Genomic DNA, 21,234 nt, shown 5'->3' on the forward strand with positions numbered 1-21,234 from the left:
CAATTCGTAGTACACCACACTGTCCTTGTCCCACCAGATGCGTGACATCATCTTTTGTCTTTGTACGGAGAGTTCTGCATTTTGCTTGGATTCAACCATTCCTTTTTGTTTTTCTTCCTTCTGTTAGCATAAAGACTGGCAATGGCAAGGGAAGCCTTTCTGAAACAGAGAAATTTGTTAACATCGAGTATAGATTTAAGTGTTAGGAAGTCGTTTCTGAAAGTATTTGTATGGAGTGTACCCATGTCTGGATCTGAAATATGGACGATGACTAGTGTAGGCAAGAAGAGAATAGAAACTTTCCAAGATGTGGTGTTACAGAAGAATGCTGAAGATTATATGGGTAGATCTCGTAACTATTGAGGTGGTACTGAATAGAATTGGGGAGAAGAGGAGTTTGTGGCACAACTTGACTAAAAGAAGGGATCAGTTGGTCGTACAAGTTCTGAGACATCAAGGGATCACCAATTTAGCACTAGAGATCAGCGTGGAGGGTAAAAATCGTAGAGGGAGACCAAGAGATGAATAGACTAAGGAGATTCAGAAGGATTATTCCAATAGTTACAAGGAGATGAAGAAGCTTGCTCAGGATAGAGTAGCATGGAGGACTGCATCAACCCATTATCTGGACTGAAGAACACAGAGACAACAGCATAAAGACACCATTTCTCGTCACCAGTAACGTTAAGGGATAGGAATGGTTGGTGTTGTTCACGAGCCAATTGATGACGAGCAGGCATAGATGCACATATGGTCACCTGCTGATTTTTGTGATTTTGGCTTAGAGTATGCCGTACACCTATACCCGATTTTTGTACCTTACCTATTGCGTGTAAATGTCGCACGATGGTGTAATCGTGACAGTTCATCACACGTGCCAGTTCTCGAGTACAATGAAGGGGATCACGGTGGATTAATGAGTTTTAACGATTTTCATCAGACACGAAAGTCTTCCTGCTCGTGGGGAGCCACTAATGATAAAACGGCCTTCCTGAGAGGAGAAAACCTTTTTCTTGCCCTGATCTGCCCAGGCGCATTATCCTCACTTGTTTCTTTTTTTTTTTTTTGTCATCTGTCTACTGACTGGTTTGATGCGGCCCGCCACGAATTCCTTTCCTGTGCTAACCTCTTCATCTCAGAGTAGCACTTGCAACCGACGTCCTCAATTATTTGCTTGACGTATTCCAATCTCTGTCTTCCTCTACAGTTTTTGGCCTCTACAGCTCCCTCTAGTACCATGGAAGTCATTCCCTTATGTCTTAGCAGATGTCCTATCATCCTGTCCCTTCTCCTTATCAGTGTTTTCCACATATTCCTTTCCTCTCCGATTCTGCGTAGAACCTCCTCATTCCTTACCTTATCGGTCCACCTAATTTTCAACATTCGTCTATAGCACCACATCTCAAATGCTTCGATTCTCTTCTGTTCCGGTTTTCCCACAGTCCATGTTTCACTACCATACAATGCTGTACTCCAGACGTACATCCTCAGAAATTTCTTCCTCAAATTAAGGCCGGTATTTGATATTAGTAGACTTCTCTTGGCCAGAAATGCCTTTTTTGCCATAGCGAGTCTGCTTTTGATGTCCTCCTTGCTCCGTCCGTCATTGGTTATTTTACTGCCTGGGTAGCAGAATTCCTTAACTTCATTGACTTCGTGACCATCGATTCTGATAAGTTTCTCGCTGTTCTCATTTCTACTACTTCTCATTACCTTCGTCTTTCTCCGATTTACTCTCAAACCATACTGTGTACTCATTAGACTGTTCATTCCGTTCAGCAGATCATTTAATACTTCTTCACTTTCACTCAGGACAGCAATGTCACCAGCGAATCGTATCATTGATATCCTTTCACCTTGTATTTTAATTCCACTCCTGAACCTTTCTTTTATTTCCATCATTGCTTCCTCGATGTACAGATTGAAGAGTAGGGGCGAAAGGCTACAGCCTTGTCTTACACCCTTCTTAATACGAGCACTTCGTTCTTGATCGTCCACTCTTATTATTCCCTCTTGGTTGTTGTACATATTGTATATGACCCGTCTCTCCCTATAGCTTACCCCTACTTTTTTCAGAATCTCGAACAGCTTGCACCATTTTATATTATCGAAAGCTTTTTCCAGGTTGACAAATCCTATGAATGTGTCTTGATTTTTCTTTAGCCTAGCTTCCATTATTATCCTCATATACGGTGCAAATGTTTCTGGCAGCCTCTGCTGTTGCCACCCCTCTACTGAACTCAACCGGAAGATATCTCGGAAAGTTGAGATTTATTCACTCGGTACTCCATTTCCTAGCGTCCACGGCGTCACTCACTATCTCCAAATGACAAAGAGAGAAGCGACAGTGAACTACAAATAAGAATGACAGTCGATAAATGAACACATTGCAAGCTGAATAACAACATGGAAAACAAAAACGCTGCGAACTTATGAACCATCCCAATAGACTCCTGAACATCCTTAATCCTTTCTCCCACACTAATGTTATTAAACCCAAGAGTCTGTGTGCTACGTTTTCGTGACTATACGGCTGAACCGATTCGCATGGTCTTTGGTATGGAAACAGCTTGACTGATGAGAAGGCTGCTGTAGAGAGAAATAAAGAAACGAAAGAAAAAAAACGAACGCTGCACGGGTGAGACAGACAGCAGGACTTTATTTTGCAGCGTGAACCGCGTTAGGTGACGCTGAGACGTGGTGGGCGGCGTCCGCACAGAGCAGTGCTGGGCCGCTCCAGCAGCGCTGCGCGCAGGCCGGACCCCTGGCCGCGGACGCCCTCGGTTAACCCGCCGTGTCTGCTCTGCACTGCTTCCTGGCGCGTACACCACCCTCCGCCCCGCGCCTCGGAGTGGTTCCACCCGTGTCTCCCCAGCAGCCGGCCTCAACGCTTCCCACGCAGCCGTTCGGACGGGACAAAGATGCTTCCGTGAGCATTTCAAACTACCGTAATAAACGAAAGATATGAAATTACAGTAACGAACTCAGATTGAAGAAGAATGTGCGAAGCAAGATTGTCAGGAAGTTTTTGAAAGTAACGAAACAGTAAGAATCGACAGATGTGTTCTGAAATACGTCGGTGCATGCTGTTTTGTAGCAGTTGTTAATTCGAAACCCGTGAACAAAGTTAAGTTAGAGGCGCGTGCTTCCGGCGAACCTCGTGTGTCGGGCGTCCCTGCCCGCGGCCCGGCGCTGCTCTCCCAGCTGACGGCGCGTCGCGCACGCCGCTTAGGCCAGGCCGCACTCGCAGCTGTTTCTCGGGCCGACGCCGTCATATCATCGATAGCATTGGCTACGATACTCTCACGATTCATTCTAGTCTGCGATGGCACGATTCTTACGGAATGCAAAGAGTTGTACATCTTACGCACAGATGACAGGATGTGTCTGAAATTGTCAATGGGGTTAGAATCGAACTGTGTCGTGATAAGATATGCCAGAAATAGTTTATTTATGAGTAAACATGCATATGACGTTACAAGGGTGATTCTCGATTTATACGTGTAATGTTTGTCACAATACTTTCTTTGAACTGTGTTTAGACAAGAAACTTTGATACAGTTATGCAAGTAGTCAGTAATCTAATGCTGTAATGTGCATATTACTCTTGTTATTACCCTAATGTGTGGAAGACCGAGCTTAGCTCTGTTTCTTTTTGTAAAATCGTGTTTTTTGGCAGAAGGTACTTATTCAAATAAAGTTGAAAGCAAACAGTTAACTAAATATAAATTTTCATTTGCGAGATACCAGCGATCAGAAGAAAGCATGTCTAACCTGAAACATACCTAGGATGATTGTTACTATTGGTTGTACGGTAAGTCCAGCGTGTTCGTGTTCGCATAATGTTATACCGCCATCTCACAAAATTTTGATACACCTCTACTGTAACATCCAACAGTAACAAAGATTTACGAAATTGCGTTATAAAATACTTATTGTGTAAAATCTAGTTTTTTCAGGAAGCACACCAATATAGATAAACTTAAAAATCAAAATCCGTATCTAAATATAAAATTTTATCCAAAATGTTAAAGCCGTCCCCAAGAAACACGAAATTCGGGTATGCAGGCCGCTCCTCCTCCCTACTACCCCCGGGAGTCCGCTTCCGTCAACTGCTCCATTCTCTTTCCTTCCGCTTTCCTAAAACCTTCTTGACAACTTGGGGTACAGCACCGCCTTGGCTCCGTCCCCGGATCGACTTGCTCAGAGACCTATGTCAATTTCCCAAGGATGGTACCCCTACACTTGTTTACCGTCGGGCATTTGCTACTCTATGGGCACAAATGACGGAAGCCACATTTATTTACACCGATGGCTCGAAAACATCGTTAGGTGTAGGGAGTGCCTATATTGTTGGCGACACCCCAAATCACTTTCGGCTTCCCGACCAGTGTTCGGTTTATACTGCGGAGCTTTACGCTGTTCTCCAGGCTGTCCACTACATCCGCCGCCATCAGCGGATACAGCACGTAATCTGCTCAGATTCTCTCAGCTCTCTCCTAAGTCTCCAAGCTCTTTACCCTGTGCACCCTCTGGTCCACCGGATTCAGGACTGTCTGCGCTTGCTCCACCTGGGGGGCGTCTCAGTGGCGTTCCTCTGGCTCCCGGGACACGCTGGTATCTGTGGAAATGAGGCGGCCGATATAGCGGCCAAGGCTGCAGTCTCTCTTCCTCGGCCAGCTCTTCAGTCTCTTCCGTTTACCGATCTACGGAGCGGTTTATGTCGCCAAGTTACTCATTTATGGCATGCGCATTGGTCAACACTTCCCCACAATAAACTGCGGGAAGTGAAAGCCCTTCCTTGCGCTTGGACCTCTTCCTCCTGATCGCGTCGTCGGGAGGAGGTAATTTTAGCTCGACTCCGGATAGGGCACTGTCTTTTTAGTCATCGACATCTTTTAAGCGGTGATCCTCCCCCACTCTGTCCCCACTGCTCTCAGCTGTGGACGGTCAGACACCTTTTAATTGAATGCCCCTATTTTAATCCGTTACGCTCCCGTCTACAGCTATCGCCTGATCTATCGTCGATTTTAGCAGATGACACGCGCTCAGCTGACCGCGTTCTACAGTTTATTAGTGACAGTGAAATGACGTCAGTCATTTGAAGCTTTTTTTTGGGGGGCAACCAACCCCTTTCTATAGTGGACTTTTAAGCATTCCTTCTGCCTTTAGTTTCTCAAATTTTCTGACTTTGTTTCCATTGCTGCTGATTTTAAATTTCGTTTTTTTCCTGTTTTCTACGTCACGGGCTGGGCGCTAATGACCATAGAAGTTTTGCGCCCTAAAACCACAAAAAAAAAAAAAAAAAAAAAAAAACATCTGAGGATGACTCGCTGAAGAAGAGGCTCCAGTCAGATGACACAGCGGTCACCCATGGACAAAGCATGGATCCTATGATCTTATAATTCAAGTTTCCTTATGAAATTCGAGTCTCATCTTTATCTACCATAATAATAAAAGCAGAAGAAATGAATTAAAATCTGTGCCACGGCCAGGACTTGAACTCAGGTCTCCTTGTTTACTAGACAGAAATGGTAGCCATTAGACGACACTTGGCAGTAGTGCAGTGGTGGTGTAATTGCTAGCATTCTTATCTAGCAAGGAAGGAGATCTGTGTTGAAGTCCTGGCTGTAGCATGAATTTTAATTGATTTTTTCAGCTTCCATCATTATCATAGATAAAGATGAGACTGAAATGTCTGGACGAAAATTTAATTACAAGATATGCAGATCACGTAACATCCAATGCTGGGGTGCTATTCCAGTGCCAGAGAACCTTGGGGATAGTGATGACCTAAGAAGGGAAAAAACGAGCTGAGGATGTGAACTGAAGTTTGTGTTGGGGAGGGCAGGCATTCGACGTGGGCAGTCCATGCTGCTATGTTAGCTGTAGTGCTGCGGTAGTACGATAGTTAGCGCTCCTGCTTAGCAAGCAAGGAGACTCTGGTTCATGTCCTGACCATGGCAAAAACTGTCATTCGTTTCCGCAGTTTCCATTGTTATTGTAAATACCCTATGAGCGTGTTCGTGTTCGCATAATGTTATACCGCCATCTCACAAAATTTTGATACACCTCTACTGTAACATCCAACAGTAACAAAGATTTACGAAATTGCGTTATAAAATACTTATTGTGTAAAATCTAGTTTTTTCAGGAAGCACACCAATATAGATAAACTTAAAAATCAAAATCCGTATCTAAATATAAAATTTTATCCAAAATGTTAAAGCCGTCCCCAAGAAACACGAAATTCGCGTTTTTATTTTAAAAAAATTCTTTTGTGTAAAGTGAGGTGCTGTAAGGAAAGACACCTATATACAGATAACCATAAAAACCAAAACCTTAACTGCATTCAATATGTACTAACAAAGTTTTACGAGATGGTGGTATAAAAAAATGTGAAATAGCGTTTTTATAATATTAAATTGCGTTTTTACGAATGGAACTATGTAGGATGTATATGTTGTAAAACTGACTTTTTACGAAAGAATGAAACTATGTAGGTGAACTCAAAAAGCAAAAACCAGTCTAAATACAAAATTTCATCCAAATCGTTAGCGCCGTTTTCGAGACACGCGAAATATAGTACATAATCCAAGTGTGTAAAGAAGGTGTGTGTGTGTGTGTGTGTTTTGCATTGCATCTGCAACAATTAAGAGGTACGTATTTATTCATCATACTTGGATTTCTTCATTTTAATCGTGTGTATAGGAAGCTGTGAACTCGCTGCATTTCGTTTCTGTCACCACAAGTTCGTGTATCAGTCGCACAAACTAAGCTGACGTCGGCGCGGTGGCTGACGGTAGCGACAGTAAATGGGAGATGCCTTTACGCCCGTTCCCGTCAGCCACCGCCTAGTGTCAGCTTAGTTTTCGTGAGTAATATTACGGCCCACGAACTTCGTCTGTTTTTTTTTTTTTTCTTTATTGAATTTCAATTCCCCCCGAAGGGGACGGGCTGGCAGCAGCTTAGTATGCCGCTCTTCAGCCTACAGACTTTGTGAGAAAGATCAAGAGAAGAAATAATAAAAAAACAGGCGATAAAATCGGAGACAATGAGTAACATGGCGAAAAGAAATCGTGGAACTTAAAACAAAGAACAGAGGGATGATGATGCTAATAAAATACATACGAAGCAGACAGGTAAAACAAAATACAGACAATTAAAAAACACGGCCACAGTCTGGATTCTGTTCGCAAAAGACATAAAATTCACACCTAGCGACAGCATGGTTTCTGTTCGCAACACGAGAAAGACGAACAACACTGAATAGTCACTGGAACACTGCACTAAAAAGTTGGCAAATGTGACATACCACAGTCGAGAGCAGGTGGGGGAAACTGGACAGATGATGGGAAAACAAAAAACGGGGAAAAGGAGAGTAAAAGCGAAGGGGGGAACCGGAAAAGGAGCTGATGGAGGATAAGGACCCATAAGAGGGGTGGGGGGCAGACGCGAGAGGGAGTGGGGTAGGCAGAGGAGGGGAATACAAAAGGACTTGGGGGGGGGGGGAAAGGGAGGTAGGGAGAGGTTTAGTGGGGAGAAAACAGGACGGAAGGGGGGAAAGAGGGAGCCCAGGGAAAGGAGAGAGGAAAGGAGGGGGAGTGAGGATCAGATAGGAGGGATAAATGGAGGGAGAGAGGGCATCGTCTGGGAGGGGGAGTTGATGGAAGCCACCTTGGGAAAGGAGATGTAGGGTGTAGAGATGGAGGGTAGGGGGGACACAACGGTGAAGACGTGGCAGGGGGCGGGGATGGGAGAGGAGAGGAGCAACCATGGGGTGAGGGGCTTCAAGACGGCGGGAGGTGTAGAGGATGCGGATATGTTCGAGGAATAGGAGCAGATGGGGGAAAGGAATGACATCATAGCGGATCCGCGTGGGGGACGGGAGGTGTATACGGAAGGCGAGGCGGAGTGCATGACGCTCAAGGATCTGGAGGGACTTATAGAATTTGGGGGGGGGGGCAGATATCCAGGCAGGACTGGCATAACAGAGGATGGGACGGAGTTCGTCTGTTCGTTCCGAGCTTCCTTTATTCACAGGCATCCTCCACTCGACTGCCATCTGGCGGTCGTAATTATTCGGCACGACTCAGCACGCTATGCTTCGAAGGCAGCTTCCGAATCGTGCCAAGAATCGACGAATCGTTGGAACTCGGAAACACGCAATCGTTGTTACGATTCTTTTGAGCGACGATTCGTCCGTATCACGATTCGATTCTTACGATTCTTTATTTAGAGTCGTTCAAATGGACGACTCACTCACGGATCGCCCCGACTGTAGCCGGCAGTGCAGACCGCGGCCGGCCTGCCCCAGCCCCCCACCGGAGGGCCGCGCCGCCCTAGAGGGACGCACCGCGGCGGAGGGAGGGCCCGTGCGCCAGGCACGGTGCGGGGGGGAGGGGGTGGGGAGCGGCCGGCAGCGGGCTGGGTGAGCCCTGGACACGCGCGCCGCTGCCTCGCCGAGTGCCGGCTGCCTCTAGCTTACCGAGCGGCCGATTTTGGAACACGTGGCGACAAACGGAAGGGACGCTATTCACTGCGTCTTCGGAAAGAAGACCGATCTCCTTTGAAATGCACCATTGGCTCATTGTAGATGTGACAGTAGCATGAGACGACATTGGGGATCTACAACTGCATTTCTATTTTCAACACATTGTTCGCAAAAATCGGAAATAGCCCGGAAATGGAAAGATTAGTGAACCTAAAGAGGGGCATCTGGGAATTCAGGCGTACGGACGGAACGAGGAGTGACGTGACGATTGAGTATTCTACTAACGGCATCAGGAGCATAAAAACATGCAATATTCCGTTGGAGGTCCCTGACGAAGAAACTGTAAAAAGCTGCAGACTATACGGAAATGTGTTCGGGATGACCAGAGGCGAGTCGTCGAGAGCGTGCGGTATTCAGGTAGGTTCCGGTGTTCGCACCGTAAAAATGGACCTAAGGAAACACATTCCGTCGTTTATCAACGTTCGTGCGTACACAGGATTCGCGTCGCACACAGGAAAACCTCAGACGTGTCCTACTTGCGACGCCTCGGATCCTATGAGCAAGAAATGCCCAGGAAAGCTCCCGGTACAGCTATCGACACAAAACACGTACGCGGGCGCGACGACGAACTCTAACACAGATCTCCCAGTGGAGGACTGTAGCTGCCCCCACAGCTGGTGGCGGAGGAGGAGGCCGACCAGCCCCCGCCCCCGCTCCCCACCCCCGCCTCTGCCGCCGGCTCAGCGTCCGGAAGCGCCGACAAAAGCGACACTAGCGACGGCAGATCGCACGGGAGGGAACGGCAACCGCAGCCCGAACCTGCGCGTACGAGGAACACGGAAGCGGAAAAGGAAGGGGAACCAGACGAGCAGGAGGGGGAAATGATGGGAATTGCAAAGTCAGAAACTGAAACTGGTCGTCCAGCCACAGACTCACAGGCCCGCGAGCGGAAACTCAAAGAAAATGTAAACCAGCTGAAAGATACCGAAACTATATGAGGAAAATGACGTCGCTGCGAGCACCTTGCGAGCCTGTGGGTGCTATTCTGTCATTCTGCGCAACGGATTAATCTGAGATGTACGCTTTACCCTGTGGCTCCTGCAAGATGCAGTTTCCACCCCACACTACTACAGAAGTCAGACAGACGCTCCTAATGTTCTAAAGAGAAATGCCTGAAAAACTTTCAGCAATAAATATCTTCTGGAGTCCTCCACTGTAAGGAAATGACAGAAAAACTCACAACATTTCTTACGTAACTAGTGGGATACTTGGGTAGTGGAGTAGTGCTAGTTAGTGTAAGAAAAACATTCTGAGAAATGACAATGGCACTTTCAGTTATGAACTGAACAAGTTATTTCCGGGTTCTTGTCCGAATGTGAAGGTACCTCTTAAGGATAGGATTCGCTAATGAAATTTCTGTACAAAGTTTAAGATTGTTATCGACTCGGCAGAATGGCTGAGAGCCGCACCTACTCAACTTGAATAATTATCTGTCAGAATGTTGCTAGGTACGGTCGAGGCTGTCCGTGTGAAATGCAGTGAAGTGTACTGTTGAGGAGGAAATATGGGGCTCGCAAGAGCTGTAGCGCACAGTACCGTAAGTTGCGATGACTGTTGTCTGCGCCGCTCGCTGCTGACAAATAAGATAACTCTCGTTCTACCTGGATTGACCTTCGGCAATCAAACTCTCCCTACGCCTCGATGAAGTCAAGGACACCTATTCGCCCCTAGTCTAACTATTGCCGTGGTACAGAGGTCAGATAACCAGTCCACCGTAATGCCACTTAAAAATCTCGGTGCGCACTTGCAATTTACTTGGTATTTGCATGTCGTTTACATGAATTCATACAACAATGACTTTATCTTATTGAGTTTGGGTTCGAATGAAGCGTCTTGATGTGCGGAATACGATTGTGAGGGCGGAATATGTAAGCAATGAAGGTCAGGAGACCACGACGTCTTACAACCTCCAGGAAGAGGTGAATAAGCCAGGTGGAAACAACAGGACACAACACAATGCAGAAGACGACACGGAAATGACAAAGAGGGAACGGCAGAATTCAAAGGGAAACGGGCAGGCGAACCTGGCCCTAAATGCGCCGCCAGACGACCCATCACTCTAGCCAAGAGTGAGGAGCATCAAAGCGAAACTGCTGCAGGCCAAGGAGAAGGAGAAGGAGAAGGTTCGGCGAAGTGGAGGGCGAGCCCGGCACGCTGCACCTCCTCAACAGGGAGAGCCAGACCGTGGAGGGACTGCGATGGCGAGGGGCGATCTCTCAAAACAAAGACATAGATTGGAACCCACCTTCAGAAACATTTCAAAGAACTGTTTCAAAAAGAGGAAATAAAAGCGCACTCAGTATCAAACGTTTTGCAGCTCAACACGGTGTCAACGCAGGCAGACAGAGCAAAACTGACGGAGACCGTCGACGGAGATGACGTCAGAGGAGTGCTGAAGAGCAGCGCCGACGGCATCCCGACGGAGTTCCCCGGTGCGTACTGGGACGTAACGGGGGGGGCGAAGTGACGGAGGTCCTCGAAGAGATCCTGAGCGGTGCAGAAACGCCAGCCGCGCTCGTGAACGGGACGCTCACACCGGTTCCAAAACACAAAGGCGCCCGTCGCACTGAAGGCGGCCGTCCGGTCACCCTTGTTAATGCGGGCTACAGAGTAATAGCAAAGTGCAGTGCATACAACATAAACACTGACACGGTGAAAGCGATAAGCCCGTGGCAGACGCGTGCTGTGCCAGGTGGAAGCATATCTGACGCCACCGCCGCGTGTAGAGGCGTGACAGCACGTGCACCGACCACCGGAAACACAGCAGACCGTCATGTGGCTTTCGATAGGATCGAGCACAATTAGTTGATGGAGACATTAACCAGACTAGGTTTTGGACTAAAATTGTCGAAAAACTACTAAATAATTCCAAATCCAGACTGGGAAACAAACTATATAGCACTGAACTGACGAGTGAGGCCCTTTTCGCAGTAACACTAGAGCCGGTATTGAGGAAGATCGCCAACAGCATCGCAGGCTGCTCGGTGTGAGACCAAACAGTGGCCTGCACGGCCTACGCAGATGACACGGGGAATCTCCGTCACACAGAAAGAAGACGTAACAACCGTAGAGCAAATACGAAACACCTTGAAACGAGTCTTCTGCCACAGAGTGTTCTGCCAACTGAGAATAAGCAAATACGAGCATCAAGCCAGTGCTATGTCGTGGAGAGCCATGAAGTGCTGGGCATCCCCATACAGCCTCGCCCACTCAGGATGGCTACAGACAGTTGGAAAAACGTACTGCGTACAATAGGAGGCCGCACGAGAAGGAAACGAACCCTCCGCCAAAGAGAAGGCCTCACCAAGACAACGACCGTATCGAAAGCCATTGATGCGGCGCAGACCCCGAGCATACGCACGGGGACTGCCAGAGCAATAACGGGAGCCGCGTACTGCGTCCCGTGGCGCAGGGAAATGTCGAGAGGGCCGCAGCACACGTGCTCGCTAGGGGTGGGAGGAGGAAGGCAGCGCCCGCTGGAGGTCACAGCGAAATGTGCGGCGCCGCTGCTAAGAAGGAGGCCAGCAGTAAAAGAGGAGAAGCCAGGCAGGCGGCGCCGCTGCACGACCCTACAACAGGGCCGGCTGGCAAAGCAGCGCTACACAGGCGACAGCTGTGGGGCCACTACCGCGGCAAACAACACGTACAGGGCGCTCAGATGATCACCTGCCGGGAACCGGATCGGAAAAAAAAGTTCCCAAATTTCACCTGCCCACAACCTACCACAGAATGTGAAAGGTAGCTGGTACCCAGTAGTCAACAGGACGGTACCGACAAATCAAAAACTCGCCCAGATAAAGGTGAAAGAATGTGACAAATGTGACGCATGCAACTGCGTCGACACACTAGATCACTGTTCCACATGTGAAAACCGGGTCAACTTATTGTATATTTTTATTTTTTATATTATGTATTTTATGATTTTGGTTGGAGTGGCTTTAAATATTGTGAGCTAACATGAGACTTTTAATTAACTTATATCGCGATAACACTCGTACGGACATCGGCTGACCCGAAGAACGTACGGTATAATATTTTTTAAACACAGAGTGCGACTCACCGCCTTCTGATAAATAGTTTGCGTGAGCGCTGCTATTTAGAAAGTAAAATATGCGTATTCTTACGCAAACTGTAATTATTAATATGGGCCTCAGGGGCTCCTGCTTACTTATGTACCAAATTACAGAAAGATTAACTAAGATATTGCGTAATGTAATAATGTTTCTATATTTCTTTTTCATTATTTGCAAGGCAAAACTGGAGAGAATCTCATCTGCCGTTAGGCGGCAAAAATGAAACATACTGAACTGACTCAGTATTCTAAATATTAATGAAGCAAATCTATTTTGACTCTTTTTAACTTTGAAATTAATGGAGGATCAAAACTGAGAAGTCTCTCGCATTTACATTTAATATTATGACATGATATTTTAATTAAACAATAGTCAGCGTAATGGCCGACTAAATCCTGCTAGGGGAGACGAGCTCCCGGCACTACAAAGTTCTGTAAAAACTGCTGGACAAGCCACGGGCGGCGCCCTGCATGGGTATGTAGGGCGTCAAAGGAGGGATGGTCAATACTCACCGACACGACACGGACGATCACTCAAAGTAAAAGCGTCCCGTTACCATCGGCTCTAAAGTGCATTCCTTAACATCGAGGAGCATCTTTTTACCTTCTGTTTACCGGACTTTTTTTTTCTTGTTTAGACGCAAACTAAGACCTCTCAGAATAAGGAAAGCAAAGACGTTGCAGTAGAAGAGACTTATTTCGCAGTATTGATGACGAAAAAGCGCTCACGGCTCACACAAGCAACGCATATTAGAAATTCTGTTTTACTAAACTTCTTTTTTTTGATCGCCCTGACTAGAGACGTCCATTCTTCTTCAACTGAACTGGCTAATGAGCTATATATCACTGCAGTACCTGCAGCTTCAGAGATCTTGTAGCGTATCTCTACATTCCTCAGTGCTCCCATGTCCCACTTCTTCACACACTGCGTCTTCCTCACTAGTCTCTTACGCTTCAGCGCACTCTACACCACTACTGAACCGTGATCTGACTCTATATATATATCTGCTCCTGGGTGCGCCTCACACTCCACAACCTGATTTCGGAATCTCTGCCTGACCACAATAACTGGAATCTTCCTGTACCTCACGGCGTTTTGCAAGTATACTGCCCCCTTTTGTGATTCCTGAGCCGAGTATTAGTTATTACTTCCTAAAATTTATTGGAGGTTTCAGACTTTTTTCTTTCTCCTTCCTACTGTACCAAGCGCATATCCCCCTACAGTCCTTTCTTCTCTTCCATTCCAAAACCCCATTAATACAAGATGTCCATTACCCTTTACATACTCAATTACCCATTCAGTATCCTCAAATACTTTCTCTATTTCTACATTTTCTGCTTTGTGTGTCGACCTGCATACCTGAACTGTTGCTGTCCGTGTGGGCTTGCTTTCTATTCTGATGAGAACAACCGTGACGCTCCAACTGTTAACAGTAATTCCCTCTCCGTCCTACATTCCAGTTCATGACGAATCCTTTTACAGTTACACCATTTTCTGCTACTGCTATATTATCCCATACTCGTCTCACCAAAATCCCTGTCTCCTTTCTACTTCACTTGACAGACCCCACTATATCCACATTTCCCATTTCAGATGTTCTATCTTCTCTACCATGTCACATTTCATGCCTCAACTCACACAACATAAGCTTTTCGATGGTTATTCAACCTCTTCTCGTGGTCTCCTCCTCCCTGGCAATACCCTCCCAGCGATCCATGTGAGGGACCAGTCCAGAATCTTTTTGCCAATGGAGGATTCACCACATGTCCTGTCGATACATACAGTCGATACCGTTCATAGCGACATAACTTTGGACGACTATTTGGCTATACCAGCGATGTCTGATGGTCCCATCTAAGCCCCAGATGAGCGATATATTTAAAAAGTCGCTCAAGTCGCAACTTACCGTATGAAATGGCGTATTTTTATTTCATTTTCGGTGAAATGTATCGGCTGTAATGTCCAATCTTCATTTTTGTTCGTTACGTACTTGGGGATGTAACGCCTATTTTCAAACTCTTGTTTTCGCAGAGCCTTCACTTCAGATCAAGGATCACCGTGAATACATCGTCGGATGCAAAATGACTACGCACGTCTTATATGCAAAAAGCAAACAAATACAACCCATTACCTTAAGTAGGACGGTATAGTCGAGTCCGTGTTGCTGCAGTGCATTTGAAGTTGAAGCAACTGGTTACAAAAGTTAACTACGCTGTCTCTGCTGTCACCATAAAACGTTTGAAAAAATAATACACAGTGGAATATAATTTTGTAAGAACAGAAATGGATAAATAGTGTACTCGTTATTGACACTTTGTAGTTACGTGTATTAAGTATTTTCAATGTTTGAGGCACAGTACATTACATTTGTAGGACATTTTAAAAAGAAACACAGGAGAAAGTGCAGGCCTTCGCGTAATTTATGTATAGAATACTGCGTATTTCATCTTGGCCCTGTTCACTAAATTTTATAATGCAGTAACTGAAACGAAGGTGTGTCATTCATGGCTATCATACCACACAGCGCGTACTGCAAGCTTTAAACGTGCTCAATACTTCATCTCGTTCATTATCCAAGACCATGTTCGACTGAACGTGTCGCATTGTTGCTACTGCGTTCCTCACTTAATAAAGATTTTTGCATTTTCATGGTATTTTATTGCTTTACTAGCTGTTTGCTTGGTTCCGTGTTGCGCCATCGGTATGTTTACATACTTATAGGGCAGAAGGCGTCCGACGATTCTCGACAGTAGAAGAACGACGCCCGTGGCTCAGCACTGTACAGGCACGTCATTGCCAGAGTGCGTGACTGCTGCTGTGGATTCGTAGCGTCTGCTGAAAGGAACAGTGATGCCGCGAGTGTACGTAATGGAAGAGTGCGCTCAGACGGAAATGTCTTCATTAAGAGCGTGGCGCAGTTCAAGAGAAACGCAGAGGTTTGCAGGTAGCGTTAGAAAGAGCAGTCCCAGTAGTAAAGGGTGTGAGGGTAGCGCGTAATGTGGTGAACGACAGTAAGAGAGCCAGACGGAGTGGTGAGAAAATTATGAGGAAGAAAACAGTGTCCCGTAGACGTTGATAAGTGTTCACCGGAAAAAAAGTTCTCGGGATATTATGACGTTAAAATAGGAATAACCATTCTTCGAAAGCCTTACAACTGGGTGAATCAGGATGCAGACATTAACTTCACGTGGAAACGAACCACTTTCTGGAAAGTTTTGAATATGGGGGTCCGTTTTTAAGTAAAAATAGACGAACATCTCTGGTTGAGAGCGAGGACATTGTGGCGTGGCGTGCACGCCGTTTTAGGACTCTGAGAGGAAACGAGGGAGGTGCGAAGAAAGCCGCCGTGTGTACTGATGAAAGACGGGCGCGTAGACACCATACTGTCGCTGAATGTTGGCAGCAGAGAGACGTACCAGGCGTGCGGAAAAGTGAAAGTTGTGGACAAGCAGCTGTAGCGGTTCATGCGGGAGGAGAAATGAGGTTCATTGAAGGGTGCGGAGCTCATTTGAGATTTATGATCAACGTCGGAAGATTATCACAACGAAAGGAACAGCGACAATTACACAAAATGGTTGCAAGAGCCTCTAACACCAAATTTTCCACACGGAAGTACTGTGGTATTTGACAATGCACTCTACCATTTTGTCCACAAAAACAAAACGGCCTAACACATCTACTCGTGAAGCAGATGTACAGTCGTGCTCAAAAGTATCCGAACGACCTGAATTGCATTTCACCTGACTCGCATGCAACCCGCATAACACAGCTGTCTAGCAGGTCCTCTAATCGCTCCTTAGTACAGTCGTTTTATTATTGGAAATGGTTCCAACTAATCACCATTAGAAAACACTGCTCTGTATCGCAATAACTCAAGATGCTAGAAATATCAAGGAACACCTTTTCCCAGATAAGACTGATTAAGGCTTGTAAGCTCACATTTATTGCAATAAATGACATACCTGAAATGTTACCACTCTCATTATTACGTCAGATGGGTAATGCACGTAGTAAGTTCGTCGTATTCATGACTTCCTCTTCAAAGTAGAATACAACACTTGTTATTTAACACAAAATGACATTAAAAATTTAAGTTATTCACAAGCAGCTAGTAGAGAATATGTATGAACTTCAAATTACACGACGAACCGGCTCGTTTTGCATATGGATTCAAACCCAGGTCATGATGACTAACATTTCGTGACTGATAGAAACTAACAGTCATCCCTGACTAGGCATACAGAGAGTGATAAACGTCGATTTTAGACAGTATCGGTGAGCAAATATCAACTTTAACGTGAACATTTTGAAAGGACGCGAATTCCTACCCAGCATCTATTCTCCCTGTTAACGAACTAAGAGAGATGTTAAATATTGATTCTTCACAAATAACTTACTTGGAAATGCCGTGAGATAAAGCTTTGTGTTGGACAGGGATTCGAACCCAGAACCTAATCGAATTGCTATCGAAGCACGATCAACAGTGACATATCGGATTTTCTCGGTAGTGGCTAGATGTTTTAACTGGAATGACGAGACGAAACATTAATTTTTTCTCCTTCCCAGGACTCCAACCTGGCACCTATCGCTGTTATATTCTAGAGTAGCAGCGACATGTGAGGAAGTCTGAGCTAGAAATAATATGACGAAGAGTTCAGTGCTGACTGGGAATCGAACTCCACACATATTGTAGTTGGCTACACACAAAGAGACGTCAGCTACCGAATTTTTCTCCACCAGCAGCTCGGAATAACATCCTTGAACTTACAGTGATCTCACAAATAGTTCTGTGTCTCACTGGGAGTCAAAAACGACAGCAATCGTTAGTGTTGACAACGAATGAAAATCCATTAAAAATCAAAATTATTATCCAACAGCAAATAGGTGTTCTCATGCTAGAGCTTGATAATACATAATGAAAACTTTAGTGCCAGGCCAGGATTCGAACCCACTCACGCGCAATACGTGGAGATGTTGAGGAATCTGCAGTTTTGAACAAACAACAAATTGTAATCGAGCTGTATTGTCACGAAGGGATCAAAGTCCGCGTTAAGGGCGGTCTGAGTTGCATTCCCAGTTCAGAACCAATTTTATCGGCATACAGAAGCTCAAATAAAAGATGCAATAAGTAACCTGTGACCCTACATAGCGTTTGTTTCGTCACTAGATATAAATAACTAGTATAAGAAAGGCTGCTGGTGATAGAGTTCCCACAATTCGCCACCCCTGACTTTATTGGGGTTCAACCTAACATCTACTTGGTAGACAAACAATATCGTGTTTAATGTGAATTTCAGACCACAATGCCATATACCTGCTTCACTTGGCATAGCCAGAAGAAAATAGAATCTGTCTCACCCTATTAAAAATCATCAGCAGAAATTGGAATCGAACCCAGACCATCCCCATTGGAACTTACCATCAATCCAACAGAGCACCAAATCCTCTTCTTTGACACTCATTTTCCTATCATAACCGTGTTTTGGCACACTCGATGAGAATTCTGACACACAGGTTCCCTGTAGTGGTTTGCAGCGTGTTCTGTACATTCATTTACTTGGTTGACCGAATCGCCAAGAACTAGCTGCCTCGGCTACCCAGTGCATAAATTCGACTATATTTTGTAATCACCGAAATAAAATCACGTAACTGTCACCTACACAGAATTGCCAACAGTGTAGGATGCAGAAATTTAAATAGGAACTGTTCCTACATTTGAGCTACTCTATTGCGCTATCTGTTTGTTGAAGACGTCGTGCAGTGCAAAAGAAAAGCTGTAACTGTCTGTCTCTCAGAAGTCTAGGTCCGGACATATGCTTTATCTCACAGCACTGTGGATGCGAAAGTTCTGGAGGAACTGTTGTTGACTTCTGGAGGTGCTGAAGTTACATGATAGCTACTAGTGTAACGGTACGCGTCGCGCGCATTAGATAAGACGTCGCGAGTTCTATTACATGCTCTGCTACATCTTTTAAAACGCAATTCTGCTGTCTCCTGTAGCTGTCAATTTAATGGAACTTTGAACATAATTCCCTTCACTTCTCAAACTAAAATAGTAAAATGTGGAAAAGGGCTAACTTCTGCGACATTTTGTTCTTTACAGGTTTAATAGACGGCCAGGCAGCAAATGCATCTCGGAGCTTTTGTATTATGTATGGGGAGACCGCATCGTACCAAAACAGTCAGGAAAGTATTTTCTACATTAGCTGTCGTCTGGTAGTGGCATTTTATTCTTCTTCAAACCTTGTTTGACAGCTTTAACTAAGATCAAGTTATCTACATGCATGTAATCAATAAACTGCATGTGCATTGTCGGACTGTTATATGTAACATCAGAGAATTCACATACATCGTTGATGATTAATTTCTCTCGCATGTTTAGTATTCTTTTAACAACACTAAAAGAAACCTTAGGAATATTGTGCACTGTATTATAAGAAATGAAATAAAACTACCCACGATAACTGTACGACGAAAGTCTTATTTCATAAAACTGAGTATCTGTACACAAGCGTGGCTCTATCGGCATGAATTAGTAAAATACTACTCACATTGATTTCGATTAGGTCTGTGTTTAATTGGTACGCTGTGTCATACTCAACAAGTACGCAAATGTGGCATTTCATAGGGCCGGCCGCGGTGGTCTTGCGGTTCTAGGCGCGCAATCCGGAACCGTGCGACTGCTACATTCGCAGGTTCGAATCCTGCCTCGGGCATGGCTGTGTGTGATGTCCTTAGGTTAGTTGGGTTTAAGTAGTTCTAAGATCTAGGGGACTGATGACCAAAGCTGCTAAGTCCCATAGTGCTCAGAGCCATTGGAACCATTTTTGAGCATGTCATAAATAAAGTTATGTATTCCTAGGAACCCAAATTTGCTTGTCAGCAGGGGACAGAGGCGTTACCTGTTGTACAGCATTGTAAGTTTTCACCATTGCACTCTGAGCTGAAAGTATTTTCTTGCGATTTCCTTATCGATGTTTGATCTGACTGCTTGTAGCTCTTTCACAGAAGGGATAAAAACGTTACAGTCTGCGAGACTGGAACGGCGAACCATAACAGACGCTTTTACACGGGTCAGCACGTCCCCATACAGCTAGCAAACAGGTATGTGCTGCGCCTTCGTCTTACGAGACCAATACTGTCTAGAGCTCGTAAACCGCTACTAAAGGACGAGATTAGTTGCGATTTCCACGTGCAACGACTTTCCTGGGCTGAAAATCGTAAACTTACAATATTTTGTTACACCTCAAGCGATAATAATTCAGATTATTCAATGGAAATGACAGGAAAAATCAAGTGAACTTTGATGCTTAATTCTGTGTACACCAGGAAGTACCTCTTCGATCACAGAGTTGCCAAACATACGTTTTCTTGTTGGCAAATCTCAGTTACAGTACCAGCAGGAAGAAGACGAACCGATGTGATCCTACAGCGGGCCGGGAAGTGACCACGGCTGGCGTCTCAAAGACGCAGCTGCTACGGCTTGGAATACGTAATGCGTCTGATTCGCATTTCTGTAACTCGGTTTAGGGACTGGAGCGTAGTTGCTATTAATATGCAGAACTCACTGCAAACTGAGAATCATAAATCAGTAACTCTCGTAGTTGTTTTTATATTTCTTTCGGAACTGTACTCAAAACTAAGGAACTCATTCACGGACGTTTTCGTGCCACGCCGATATTCGAACACACCAAACAAATAAAAATAAAAAAGAATGTGTGTGTGTGTGAGTGTGTGTGTGTGTGTGTGTGTGTGTGTGTGTGTGTGTGTGTGTGTGTGTGTGTGTGTGTGTGTGTGTGTGTGTGTGTGAGAGTGTGTGAGTGCGAGTGCGAGTGCGAGTGCGAGTGCGAGTGCGAGTGCGAGTGCGAGTGCGAGTGCGAGTGCGAGTGCGAGTGCGAGTGCGAGTGCGAGTGCGAGTGCGAGTGCGAGTGCGAGTGCGAGTGCGAGTGCGAGTGCGAGTGCGAGTGCGAGTGCGAGTGCGAGTGCGAGTGCGAGTGCGAGTGCGAGTGCGAGTGCGAGTGCGAGTGCGAGTGCGAGTGCGAGTGCGAGTGCGAGTGCGAGTGCGAGTGCGAGTGCGAGTGCGAGTGCGAGTGCGAGTGCGAGTGCGAGTGCGAGTGCGAGTGCGAGTGCGAGTGCGAGTGCGAGTGCGAGTGCGAGTGCGAGTGCGAGTGCGAGTGCGAGTGCGAGTGCGAGTGCGAGTGCGAGTGCGAGTGCGAGTGCGAGTGCGAGTGCGAGTGCGAGGGCGAGGGCGAGGGCGAGGGCGCGGGCGCGGGCGCGGGCGCGGGCGCGGGCGCGGGCGCGGGCGCGGGCGCGGGCGCGGGCGCGGGCGCGGGCGCGGGCGCGGGCGCGGGCGCGGGCGCGGGCGCGGGCGCGGGCGCGGGCGCGGGCGCGGGCGCGGGCGCGGGCGCGGGCGGGAGCGGGAGCGGGAGCGGGAGTGGGAGTGGGAGTGGGAGAAGAGAGAGAGAGAAATAAAAAGGTATGAGAGAGAGGCTAATAAATTGTTGTAAAGAAATTGAATACTGGTACGCAAAGAGATCTATCATTAAAACGACACGTTCAACATCATTACGAAATGTCGTATTCGTGATATATGGCACAAGTACTAAT

The 21,234-nt window shown here is 46.2% G+C and overlaps 1 protein-coding gene across 1 annotated transcript in view; it reads left to right on the plus strand.

The window, feature by feature from the left end:
• LOC124553299 (cortactin-binding protein 2-like) overlaps positions 1-21,234 on the plus strand; it is a 186,342-nt gene that overhangs the window by 24,668 nt on the left and 140,440 nt on the right. The window contains exons 3-4 of the mRNA XM_047127179.1: positions 9,169-9,459; positions 10,872-10,986. Of these exons, the coding sequence (XP_046983135.1) occupies positions 9,169-9,459; positions 10,872-10,986 (406 nt within the window). The remainder of the gene's footprint in view (positions 1-9,168; positions 9,460-10,871; positions 10,987-21,234) is intronic.

This window comes from Schistocerca americana, chromosome 11 (genome assembly GCF_021461395.2).
Source record: "Schistocerca americana isolate TAMUIC-IGC-003095 chromosome 11, iqSchAmer2.1, whole genome shotgun sequence".
In the NCBI taxonomy this organism is placed as follows: Eukaryota; Metazoa; Arthropoda; class Insecta; order Orthoptera; family Acrididae; genus Schistocerca; species Schistocerca americana.